This window comes from Canis aureus, chromosome 12 (genome assembly GCF_053574225.1).
Source record: "Canis aureus isolate CA01 chromosome 12, VMU_Caureus_v.1.0, whole genome shotgun sequence".
Lineage (NCBI taxonomy): Eukaryota > Metazoa > Chordata > Mammalia > Carnivora > Canidae > Canis > Canis aureus.
Genome location: NC_135622.1, coordinates 28,068,526 through 28,081,569, shown reverse-complemented (window position 1 = coordinate 28,081,569; position 13,044 = coordinate 28,068,526). Strand labels below are relative to the sequence as shown.

The 13,044-nt window shown below is 43.2% G+C and overlaps 1 protein-coding gene across 2 annotated transcripts in view; it reads left to right on the top strand.

Annotated features, from left to right (window-relative positions):
• POLR1B (RNA polymerase I subunit B) overlaps positions 1-13,044 on the top strand; it is a 25,140-nt gene continuing 12,096 nt past the window's right edge. The window contains exons 1-9 of one of the 2 annotated variants that reach the window (XM_077843282.1): positions 1-268; positions 2,828-2,995; positions 3,249-3,395; positions 4,738-4,870; positions 6,544-6,680; positions 7,455-7,678; positions 8,456-8,627; positions 11,075-11,246; positions 12,141-12,422. In XM_077843282.1, coding sequence (XP_077699408.1) covers positions 92-268; positions 2,828-2,995; positions 3,249-3,395; positions 4,738-4,870; positions 6,544-6,680; positions 7,455-7,678; positions 8,456-8,627; positions 11,075-11,246; positions 12,141-12,422 — 1,612 coding nt within the window. In that variant the 5' untranslated portion in view covers positions 1-91. The remainder of the gene's footprint in view (positions 269-2,827; positions 2,996-3,248; positions 3,396-4,737; positions 4,871-6,543; positions 6,681-7,454; positions 7,679-8,455; positions 8,628-11,074; positions 11,247-12,140; positions 12,423-13,044) is intronic. The other variant, XM_077843283.1, reaches the window with a different exon arrangement.

Genomic DNA, 13,044 nt, shown 5'->3' with positions numbered 1-13,044 from the left:
CATTTCCCAGCAGGCCGTGGGCTCCGAAGTGCCCGTCCTTCCCGGCGGCGCGCGTGGAGCGGGCCTCGGCTCCCCGTGTGCAGGCGGACGCATGGATGCCCCCGGCCGGTGGCAGAATCTGCCCAGCGGGCCTAGCCTAAAGCACTTGACTGACCCGTCTTACGGAATCCCGCAGGAGCAGCAAAAGCCAGCGTTGCAGGAACTGACACGGGCGCACGTCGAGTCCTTCAACTACGCGGTCCGCGAGGGGCTCAGCCACGCGGTGCAGGTGAGCGCGGCGTCCTCGCGGGCTCGTCGGCTCTGCGTTCTCCAGCGCCGCTGGGTCCTGCGCCTTCCGCGAGGAGGCGAAGCCCCGGGCGGGGCGGGAGGGGAGGCTGCGCGTGTTGCGCCGGGGGTCGGCGGGGGCTGTGGGGGCGGCGGGGTGGGGGTAGGATCAGGATCCTGGAGGCGGGGGAGGCGGGGGCGAGCGGGGCCTGGGCGGAGTGGGGCAGGGGTCCCGGAGAGATGCTGGGCGGTCACAGTGCACTCCTGGATCGCGCCAGGCTCCGCGCGGGGCCCGGGCGTGGAGTCGCGTGGACTAGGGGAATACTGGGTGAACCTGTGGCTGCGGGATTTCTCTGTGACTCGAACGGTGGTGTTTTGTAGGCCGGGTTTCAGCGGCGTGCGGTGAGAGTGAGGAAGTGCCCCGTGGTGGTGGGCTTCCCAGGCATTCACCACGCACACTTTCACATCCCTGGGAGATTTACTTCTCTGAAACTTACCTGAAGAGATTCTCTCTCTCTCTCTTTTTTTAAATTTTATTTATTTATTCATGAGACACACACACACACAGAGGCAGAGACACAGGCAAAGGGAGAAGCAGGCTCCAATGCAGGGAGCCCGATGTGGGACTCGCTCCTGGGAGTCCAGGAACACGCCCTGGGCTGAAGGCAGATGCTCAACCGCTGAGCCCCCCAGGCGTCCCTCGTGATACATTGTTTCTATGTATGTATGTATGTATGTATGTTCAATTTGCCAACATATAGAATAACACCCAGTGCTCATCCCGTCAAGTGCCCCCCTCAGTGCCCGTCACCCAGTCACCCCCACCCCCTGTCCACCTCCCTTTCTACCACCCCTTGTTCGTTTGCCAGGGTTAGGAGTCTCTCATGATACATTGTTTCCATTGAAGTGCATGCAGAAAGTGTAGTCACATGGATCAAGGTGCTGCACCCTAGCTGGTACCATAATACTCTGTGAAAATATTGTTACATAAAACACAGTCAAGTAAATGACTACCATTTATAAAGTCAAGGGAAGAGTAGCATTTGTCATTTTTGTTTGTTTAGAGTTTTGCCCAATTCGGAGGGGGGAGGGTGGATTCCTTCATTCTGTGAGTCCAAATTGATGCCTCACAGGCGGCTTTTCAGAATTACGGTCAATTCTCATTATTCAGGAATTCATGTTTGTGAATTGCCTACTGGCTAAAATTTATTTGTAACCCCCAAATCAATACTCAGCAACATGTGCAGAATGGTGAAAAATTTGAATTGCCCAATGTGCATGGTCCCAACTGAAGTCCAAGAAGGTGATGCTCTGCTTTCCTGTTTCAAGCTCTCATACTAATAAGTATCCTTTTTGAAGTCTGTCCAGTTTTTCTTGTTCTGGTGCTTTTTGTTGGTGATTTAACTGTTTAACATTGCTCTCAAGCACAGTGCTAAAGTGCTGTCTAGTGTTCTAAATGTAGAAAGGCTGTGATGTACCCCTTAAGAGAAAATTTGTGTGAGATAACCTTTGTTCAGTCATGAGTTAGTGCTGTTGGTTCTGAGTTCTGTGTTAATGAATCAACAATATGAATTAAAGTGTCCTTCAAACAGGGTTATGTACTGATCAGTTGACAAAGTGTGATCAGAGACTCACAGGAACCTAACTTTGTATTTCCCCTAAGAACAGTGGTTCAGTATTCACTAATTCGGTGTTCATGACTCCTTTATAGACCGTAACCGTCTCAAGTAATGTGATTGTTTTGAGATATAGATAGTGCAGCTGTGGCTTGAGAAAGTGAATCTTCTCCCTTTTAGAAATTAATGCTTCATCCTTAAATAGGGTATAGATTAAAAAAAATTTTATAGAATATTAAACTTATAACAATGACAGCTTTAGATAAAATTTTAAAATTTAGAAAAGGTCAATTGAACTGACAAGAGGGGGAGAACCTTCTTTATATTCTTGGCACCATTTCTGGCATTCTTGTTCTAACGCTAAGGCTAGGAGGTTGTTAATAGTTAACCTGTAGGGGAGCTCAGTGATGCCCCTTCCTCTGAACAATAGAGCTTCCCCCAGGGAGTAGGGCAGAGAAGAAATGGTTAGGAATGGGAAGAATCACCAGGGCCACTACCCACATGGCTCTGGCTGCAGTGCGAAGCCACTGTGGAATGAAATGTACAAATATCAAAGAATGGCATTAAGAGTGTCTGCTCCTAAATCGGGAGGATGTTTCCGTATGCTTGCCTGTTAGCAGCAGTCCCATTTGTCTTGCTATGTTCTTAGCAGACACCAGGTATAATAGAGAAGGCAGGCACTTTGAACAGCTTTGTTCTAGACACAACTGTACTCCAGAGCCTACCACGAAATTGACGTGCATTAGACACTTATAATCTGAATTAGCGTGCTAGAGTTTTAGGGACTTAGGGGATGAGTAGAATAGATGTAGCTTTAACCATCTTCTTAGATATGTCACATTTAGCATTATGGGCATCAGTGCTTGTAGAACGTGTGGGGTTTGGAAGACTCTTAGAGAAATGAGCCTTAGAAATGCAAGCAGTTGATAGTGTGAATTGTCTTTCAGGCTATACCTCCCTTTGAATTTGCTTTCAAAGATGAGCGGATCTCTCTTACTATTGTGGATGCTGTCATCAGTCCACCCATGGTTCCAAAAGGGAACATCTGCAAAGAGCTCAACATTTATCCAGCAGAATGCCGGGGCCGGAGGAGTACCTACCGTGGCAAGTTGACAGTGAGTACATGTGACAGTGCGTGACTCTCAGACTGTACATTTTTGAGAAAAAGGCTGATGCCTAATAAAATTTATACCAGATTTCTGCTTTCTTAGTACTGCCATCTAAGAGACCCTGTCTTCTATATCTGAAGCATAAAATCATTCACTTTATGGTTTTCTTCCTTATTCTTTTAAAATTCTTGTTCTTATAGATCCAGGTAATTTCTTTCCATTAATTTTTTTTTTCCCTCTCTCTCTCATTTTTATTTAGGCTGACATCAGCTGGGCAGTGAATGGAATCTCAAAAGGAATCATTAAACAGTTTCTTGGTTACATTCCCATCATGGTGAAGTCTAAGCTCTGCAACTTACACAGTCTTCCCCCCAAAGCCCTCATTGAGCACCATGAAGAAGTAGAGGTAACTTACAGCCAGTATGCTTCAAGGCCAGGTGATGCTAGAAAAGGCTTGGGTTGGGAGTGAGAAGATAACGACACTTGTCAGTTGGAGTCAGTTTTTCTTTCTGTGCTTCAATTTCTGGATAGGTAAATGGGTCTTACTACCATGTGTGCATCCTGTGTAGGGCTCAGAATGAGTCTCAAACAAGGGAGTGTATAAAAAGTGGCCACACAATTAGAGAACATTACTATGGAGGAAGAATTGATTTTTCCCGAATTTTCTGTAAAATACACATTTAGAGATGTCTGCTTTACCAGCATTAAGATTCTGTGAACATACTAAATGCTTCCCATACCTTCCCTTCAGCATCTTTTTCAGCTGCATTATGTGGTTTTGCAGTATTGAGTTGAAGTGATCACGGAGAGAGACTGTGTTACGTCTCGGGATGAGGGTTATGGTGTCAGATGGGTTTGACACCAAACTGCTCTACTTGCCAGTTACATGGTTTGGGGCATGTTCCATCTTTCTGAGCCTAAGTTTCCTCTGTGGGGCATAACAACTGTGCCACTCGTTATTATGAGGATTAAATGGAATGGTGACATAGAACTTATACCTGCTTCATAGTGGGCAATCAGTGTGTAGTAGCATTTTATTTATTACAGAAGTGTGATACTAGAGGTATTAAGAATATTTTCCTCTTTAGCTCATCTGAATTTCTGGTTTCCAAAGTTTTTACACAAAGGTTTTAAACTTATTTAGAAAACCTTATTTGCCTGGAAGGAAAATGGCTATTGTTTTCATGTCTTTAGAGTAAAGTTTTTTTGGTTTTGTTTTGTTTTTTAAATATCATTTGAAGATGGGGCACCTGGGTATCTTAGTTAAGCATCTGCCTTCAGCTCAGGTCATGACCCCAGGGTTGTGGGATCAAGCCTCTCATCAGGCTCCCTGCTTGGGAGGGAGTCAGCTTCTCCCTCTGTCTCCCCTCTCTGCTCTTGCTCGCTCTCTCTTGCTCTTGTCTCATAAATAAATAAATAGATAGATAAATAAGTAAAATCTTTAAATAAATATCATTTGAAGACAAATCATTTTAGGGGACAAAAGGGCAAGTTAGGTCAAGTTTGTCCAGTGGAAGAGAGTACCCTGATTTTCTTCCATACTTTTCTCCCAGGTCCCTGGAACCTTTCTAATGCACTGAAAAAGACTGTTAATTCACAAACTGATAGTTTCCAGATAGTTTCCAAGGGATCCATAGACCCTTTTGCCTCTGTGCCTCTTTTGCACCTTGCACTGCATCTGACAGTTAGCTTCATGTTTACAATGAATGTTTCTTTGTTTAACAAATTATAATTCATATCTTTGGCAGGAAATGGGAGGCTATTTTATAATTAATGGCATTGAAAAAGTCATCCGAATGTTGATTATGCCTCGGAGGAATTTCCCCATTGCAATGATAAGACCAAAATGGAAAACCAGAGGGCCTGGCTATACTCAGTATGGTAAGTTGTAGTGATCTTTGGAATGTTCTCTTAGAAAAGTTTTGTTTTTCTAGTAAGCATTTCTGTGTTAAGATTTTATAGTGGGGGGTGCCTGGGTGGTTCAGTCAGTTAAGCACCTATCTTCAGCTCAGATCATGATCCTAGGGTTCTGGGATCCAGTGCTGTGTTGGGCTCCCTGCTCAGCAGGGACTCTGCTTTTGCCACTCCCCCTGCCTGTGTGCATGCATTTGCGCGCACTTTCTCTGTCAAATAAATAAATAAATTTTAAAATTTGTTTACGTGAGAGAGCACAAGCAGGAGAGAGAGAGAAAAGCAGACTCTCTGCTGAGCTGGAAACCTGATGTGGGGCTTGATCCCAGGACCTTAAGATCATGACTGAGCCAAAGGCAGCTTAACCAGCTTAACCAGTTGAGCCACCTAGGTGCCAAATAAAATCTTTCCCAAAAAAGGGGGCGAGGGGGTGGGGGCGCCCAGGTGGCTCAGCAGTTTAGCACTGCCTTCAGCCCAGGGTGTGAACCTGGAGACCCGGGATCAAGTCCCACGTCGGGTTCCCTGCATGGAGCCTGCTTCTTCCTGTGCCTGTGCCTGTGCCTGTGCCTGTCTCTCTCTCTCTCTCTCTCTCTCTCTCTCTGTCTCTCACGAATAAATAAATAAAATCTTAAAAAAAAAAAAAAAGGATTTTATAGTGGGAAACCCTTTCTATTATGTATCATTTTGTTCACATTGAAAGAACACGTATATTTATGATACTACATATGAAGATGAAGGTTGGCCTGACTGAGAGGTAGGTTTGGGCCTCAAAAGTCTTCTCGTGCAGACTACCATGGCATTCTTCTTGGGGTCCTTGGCTGACGACACCTGACCTCTGAGCACTCTCTGTGACGGTGCCTGGCTTCATAAGACTTTGCATTATTGGGCAACCTTACAATTCAATAATTTATTCTAATCTAAAAATCAGCCTTAAAGATAGACATACATACTGTATCTAGAATAATAGCATCTCAGCAAGTCCAAATGCCTAGTCATTTATTCTTTTGCATCACTGATGCAGAGTGTCTTAGCAATCTTTGTTTAAAGCTGAAACAAACTTAAAATCTAAAATTTTCTTTTTCTCATTTGAACTCTTAGATTATACCATCATCTCCTGACCAGATTCCACAGGGTATGGGGGATATAAAATGCTATATGATCAGATTCTGCAGGATGCTAGCGATATAATGTGTTGTAAGACATGGACCCTGCCCTCTAAGGAAACTTTGAAGTTTGAATCTGTAGCTTCAGTTACTTTGAGTGGTTTTCAACCCAGGGAGATGGTGCACTGTTGGGGACATTTGGCAAGGTTTGGAGACATTTTTGGTTGCCAGTCTTAGCTAACCTTGGTGATTTGGCTTTATTTTTAAGAGAGTAAAGGGACGCCTGGGTGGCTCAGTGGCTGAGCATCTGCCTTTGGCTCAGGGTGTAGTCCTGGAGTTCCAGGATTGAGTCCTGCATTAGACTCCTTGCATGGAGCCTGCTTCTCGCTCTGTCTGTGTGTCTGACTTTCTCTTTCTGTGTTTCTCATGAATAAATAAATAAAATCTTAAAAAAAAAAAGTAAAAGTAATTCAGAAAAAAAAGATGATCGAAGCAGTTACGGTATCACTGAGTTTTTTACTTTTTGCTTTGTTTCAACAGGAGTCTCCATGCACTGTGTGAGGGAGGAACATTCTGCTGTCAACATGAACCTTCACTACTTGGAAAATGGCACGGTCATGTTGAACTTTATTTATCGGAAAGAACTCTTTTTTCTTCCTTTGGGATTTGCACTTAAGGTGTGACATAGTGAATATATTTCTTTTGCTATGAAGAGCTTCACTGGAAGTCACATTTGGGGCAGAATGAATATGTTCTCCACAGCGGAGTTCATGCTGTAACAGCTTTGCACTGCTCCATAACAAATTATCCAAAGTTCACTGGCCTAAAGAATCAGTCAACATTTCCCTCTCAGTATTTCTGTGGTCAGAAATTTGGAAGTGGCTGGGGTCAGGGACACTTCTGCCTCAAGGTCTCAGGAGGTTGCAGTAAGATGTCAGAGTGGCTGCAGTCATTTAGAAGGCTTGACCAGCAGCCAGAGGATCCACTCCCAAAGTGCTCACTCTTGGCTGGCAAGTCAGTACAGTCTCTTGGCAGGAAGGCTCAGTTCCATTCTGCATGGGCCTCTCCATAGGCTGCTTGAGGCAGCTGTCTTCCCTGAGAGGGTTAGCCAAAAGAGCAAGGCTGACCCGGTCCTTGTTATGACCTGTCCTTGAAAGTCACACATCCACTTCTTCAGCACATGGTCTTGGTCACATGGGCCCATGCTGACTTAGTATGGGAGGAGGCTATATAAGGCTGTGAATACCGGAAGGCAAGGATCATTGGGGCCATCTTGCTATCTTCATGACATACAAGCCCTGCCTTATTTTGGGGAATTCATTTCGATTCACCAATAGTGGAGTAGTTATTTTTCTTGGATATTAGAAAAATTGAGAATAGTTATCTAACGAGTGAAATCGTTTAGTTACTACCAATTAAAAAGAAAACCTTTTTTTTTTTTTCTGTTCTAGGCACTTGTCAGTTTCTCCGATTATCAGATTTTTCAGGAGCTCATCAAAGGCAAAGAGGAGGACTCTTTCTTTAGAAACTCAGTTTCTCAGATGTTAAGGATCGTAATGGAAGAGGGTTGTTCCACACAAAAACAGGTCCTTAACTATCTAGGTGAACGCTTCAGAGTAAAGCTCAGTCTCCCTGACTGGTATCCAAATGAACAAGCTGCAGAATTTCTGTTTAAGTATGTGTGCTTTTGCTTAAACTGTTTTTTGTGGGGTGGAAGGTGTCAGTGGTAGTTTATATTGATTGTTGTTAGGGCTGGTGAGTCATCTGGGACTCAGAATGGACCTGTGGGTAGGATTCTGGTCTAAGGAAGTGGGGGCTAGCTCTGTTTCTGTGGCCATCCTCACCTTTCTTTTTGTGGTACTTACATTTTATTTTATTGTACTTTTACACTTTTATTTTGAAACAACTTCATACTTCCAGAATTGCTGCAAAAATGGTACAGTGGATCTGCCAAAAAAAAAAAATGGTACAGTGAACCCTTACATTCACTAGTTATCTTTTTTACTACATTCACTTTCTTAATTTCTTTGCATGTAGATAAATGTTTTTCTTTCTGCAGCATTTGAAAGTTTTGGGCATCATGTCCCTTTATTTCCCCAAGGCAAGGACTCTGTTATGTAACCACCATATAGTTACTAGTGCCATCCAGTAGGCAGCCACAAGTCCCATACTGAGAACTTGAATGGCCAGTGCAACTGAGAAGCTGAATTCTTAATTTTATTTAATTTTAATTAATGTAAATTAAAATGGCTACATGTTGCTTGTCATGCCGTATTGTCCAGCAGAGCCCTAGATTTTGTGACTACGTACAGTCCTTTTGCTAATGTTGCCAGTAAAGATGAAAATGGTTTTTTGAAAATGAGTAAATAGGAATAAGTAAATAGGAATTGGGAACCTTGATTGGTACTAGTGGCAACTGAATTGTTTTAAGCTTTACTTTTTGTTTTGACAGCCAGTGCATCTGTATCCACTTGAAATCCAGTACTGAGAAGTTTTATATGCTTTGTCTCATGACACGGAAACTCTTTGCTTTAGCCAAAGGAGAGTGCATGGAAGACAATCCTGATAGTTTAGTGAACCAAGAAGTCCTCACACCTGGTCAACTCTTCCTTATGTTTCTGAAGGTAAACACCTGCTGCTTTCACCGTGGGTAGTTGTCCTGCTTGCAGAATGGTGAGACAATTTCCAGCAGTAGTGTTTCCTACGTACTTATGAATTGTAGGTGTGGCATTTTACATAGTCTTGCCTTTTCTTTTTCTTTTTTTTTTTTTTTTTTAGTCTTGCCCTTTCTTTTTGTTTGTTTAGTAGTAAGGGAGTTAATCAAAGATCTTAGTTTATATCAAATAAGAAATTTCTTTAATGCTTCTTAGAGGCTGAGTAAAGACAACATCAAACGTTGGTCATAACATTAATGGTAACATGTTACTGACCTAACGTATGTGATCTCCTTACTTTTGTACCAGCTTTGTTTTAAGCTTCCGAGCCTCTGAATTTGGGACATAATAATCTTCAGGAAGGTACAGGACATTGACATAATCTGAATTACGGGCTTCGTTAGCTATTTCACAGAGTGTTGCAGCAGAGATTGAAGTGTCCTGTGATTTCTGTGCTTGGTTCTGAGGGCTTCTTATTGGGCGGGGGGTGGGGGTGGGGAGCTAGAGATACTGCAGAGCTGCCCTTTCTAAGAGCAGATTGGGTGGACGCTGTTCATCATCTTCTGTGGGGTCTCCCCTCCCTGCTCAGCTTTATACGCTTAAACCTTTCACTGGAAAGGCTGGTGAACCTTATAGATGGCTTCTGAGAGGCCTCTCTCACTTCTCTAGCACTGTTGTGTGTAGGCCTTACATAGAACAAGTCCCAGTCATTCAAATTGCTTTTCTAAATCTAAAAGGTGCTAGAACACACACACACAAAAAAAACATGAATTGGCAGGACAACCTGACCTGCCCTGACATGACGCTATTTATAATTTTTATTGATTCTACTTAGTGTGACAGTTTGTGTGTTTCACTGTAGAAATGTGTTTGATTACAAGCCAGTGCCTCAGTCTTCATAATACATGTTGGGTTTATGCACCTGCTACCTTTCTAAACTCTGGGGAATTCTTAATACTGAAATACATTTGGCCTAAGCAATCCTCTAATGCCCTGCTTCATGAAGAAAAGTTTGTTGTGAGGATTAAATAAATATGCAAAGTACCATTTTACAGTATGCATCCAAGAACTACTAGCTGCTTGCCCTTGCAGGTTAACAACAAAGTGGCAGTAGGCAGAGAGAGTAAGCTCCTCATTTTTCCCGCCGCCTCCTGTCTTGGGTTACAGAACTGCTTCCAGTATCTCTGACCCTCAGTTCTGTGGCTTTCTTTTTCTCTTCTCTTCTCTTCTCTCCTCTTCTCTTCTCTTCTCTTCTCTTCTCTTCTCTTCTCTTCTCTTCTCTTCTCTTCTCTTCTCTTCTCTCCCCTCCCCTCCCCTCCCCTCCCCTCCCCTCCCCTTCCCTTCCCTTCCCTTTTCCATTTTGTTTTAGATTTATAGGAGAAGAAAACATCAGTCTTGGGGATCCCTGGGTGGCGCAGCAGTTTGGCGCCTGCCTTTGGCCCAGGGCGCGATCCCGGAAACCCGGGATTGAGTCCCACATCGGGCTCCCGGTGCATGGAGCCTGCTTCTCCCTCTGCCTGTGTCTCTGCCTCTCTCTCTCTCTGTGACTATCATAAATAAATTAAAAATTAAAAAAAAAAAAAATCAGTCTTTCCTATGATCTTGTCAACTATCTTGTATGTTGGGTGTCATTTGAGATACTGAGCTCTTCCTAGTTGATTTTATTGTTAGGACAGCGGGCTGCTGCTGCTTGGTCTCAAAGCTTTGTTGCCTGTCTCCGGTAGAAGCTGTTTTGACTGCTTGATTAAGAGCATTTTAATGAAAAACTTTTCTAAAACCAAAGCAAACCGTTTTGATTCTTTCCATTTGTGTCAATAATCTTGATAGGAGCAACTTTGCCCCACTCCAAGGGATATTTGACGATGCGTGGAGACATTTTCGGTTGTCACAGCTTGGGGGGATGCTTTTGGCATCCAGTGGTTAAGGGCCAGGGATGCTGCTAGACATCCTACATGCATGCAGGGTGCCTCTGCACAAAGAACTATTCCAGCCAAAATGTTGATAGTGCCAAGGTTGAGAAACTGATCTACAGGAATTTGTAGCTTCTGTCTTAAGAATGCCTAACCTAAGGGCAGCCTGGGTGGCTCAGTGGTTTAGTGCCACCTTCAGCCCAGGGCATGATCCTGGAGTCCCAGGATTGAGTCCCATGTCAGGCTCCCTGCATGGAGCCTGCTTCTCCCTCTTCCTAGGTCTCTGTCTCCTTTTCTGTCTGTCTCATGAATAAATAAATAAAATCTTAAAAAAAAAAAAGCCTAACCTATAATAGTGCATTGAAAGGCTGGTTTTCAGGGTTATAGGCCACATGTTTTCCATGTCAAATGTATACGTTGTGGGCCTTTGTTGTGGGTATATAGATTACGTAGGAGTAAATACAAAAAGCAAATAATCTGAATATAATAGTTTAAATTTTATTTCAGGAAAAAATGGAATCTTGGTTAGTGTCTATTAAAATAGCTCTAGATAAGAGGTCTCAGAAGACGAATGTGTCCATAAACACTGAAAATTTGATGAAGATTTTTAATCTGGGAACAGACCTTACAAAACCATTTGAATATCTTCTTGCTACTGGGAATCTGCGTTCTAAAACAGGTAAAATAAAACAGATTGGCTTCATTTTAAGTTAAATCTTAATCGCTCAGTATTGGTTCTCTTTAAAAGTGAACTTGTCTCTTCGATTTCACGTTATAAATTTGACAAGTGTGTGTCAGCCTGAAAGGCTTGAGATGAGGCATCCGTAAAGCTTAAATCCATTTCTCATCGTCACATGCATCTCTGTGCCTCCTTCCATAGTACTAACGACAGTGTAATCTGTGAGTGACAGTTACCAGGACAGGCAGTTTGGAAGGGTTGTAGATACATGCCCGTCCCTAAACTAGGTGCATCAGCCAGGCCTGAAAAACTTAAGTGGTCATTGAGAGCCCAGATATCTGCTGGGGTTTTTTTTGTTTTTTTTTTTTTTAAAGATTTTATTTATTTATTCATGAGAGACACAGAGAGAGAGGCAGAGGGAGAAGCAGGCTCCATGCAGGGAGTCCGATGTGGGACTTGATCCTGGGTCTCCAGGATCAGGCCCTGGGCCGAAGTTCTGAGCCACCAGGGCTGCCCTCTGCTGTTTTTTTTAAACAGATGGTCCCGATACAGATTTTTTTTAGGACTAATAGCTTCTTATATACTCTCCAGTTCCTTCTGATGCATCCCATTTAGTTGCTCGCTGTTTCATGTTCCTTTAATGTTTCCCACAAAGGAGGTAGTAGTAGAGGGGAGAGGGAACCCATGGGGCTTATATAATTTGGGAAATCAAGATTTTGACTGCCTTTTTACTACTAATTTTGTAAACTCTTCCCACTCATCAGAGCTAATAAACTTTATGGTAACTCCGTGGTTTTTAGTGTGCTCTGAGTTTTCTGTCCCCAGAGCCGCAAATTAGAATAGACTTTGTTTTTTAAATTGAACCTGTATTTGAATGATTTTTGTTTTATTAAGGTCTTGGCTTCCTGCAAGATTCTGGACTTTGTGTTGTGGCTGATAAGCTGAACTTCATACGCTATCTCTCCCATTTCCGCTGTGTGCACAGAGGGGCTGATTTTGCCAAGATGAGGACCACCACAGTACGCAGGCTGCTGCCAGAGTCCTGGGGTTTCCTTTGTCCTGTGCACACCCCAGATGGGGAGCCCTGTGGCCTGATGAACCACTTGACCGCTGTGTGCGAGGTCGTCACACAATGTGTGTATACGGCATCTGTTCCCACTTTGCTCTGCAGCTTGGGTATGTTGTGTAAGGTTTGAAACAGTCTTATTTGGGTATGTGGGTTTTAACAGGTACAGACTATTAAGTTAGGCTTTTTGAGGTGCTGAGCAGAGAATTCCTGCAAGAATTCTGTTTCCTCTTCTACATAGCAATTGGGCTGGTTACTTGGCTTTTCTGTAGGTCGGGTGCATTTTTTGAAAATAAGTGAAGGAGAAATTAAATGTTGTAGTTTTGCTCTTTCACATTCTCTCCCTCAAAAGACGTCATAGCATTTGAAATAAAGCAGCATTCAGCATTTAATATTGGAAAAAGCATTTTGAGTCACTCTCCCTGCATCTGGTGGCTTAACTCCTGGACCTCTAAGTAGGAAAGAAGGTCCTTTTGCAGGAAAACAGTTAAAAAGGTGTTGTTAGTCTGTACCCTGGTGTTAATCAGAGACACAGCCTTTGTTCCTGGGGACTTCTAGCCACTCTCTCTGCTTTGGCTGAATGTCCTGGAATGACCACAAAAGCACTAGTATTAATGCTGCGGTTACAAATACATTTTAGCAAATAGGGCAAATTCACAGGTGTGGAATCCACAAATAATGAGGATTAAATGTAGTTAGTTAGGTTTTGGGGGAAGAGTTAATCTGTTTTCA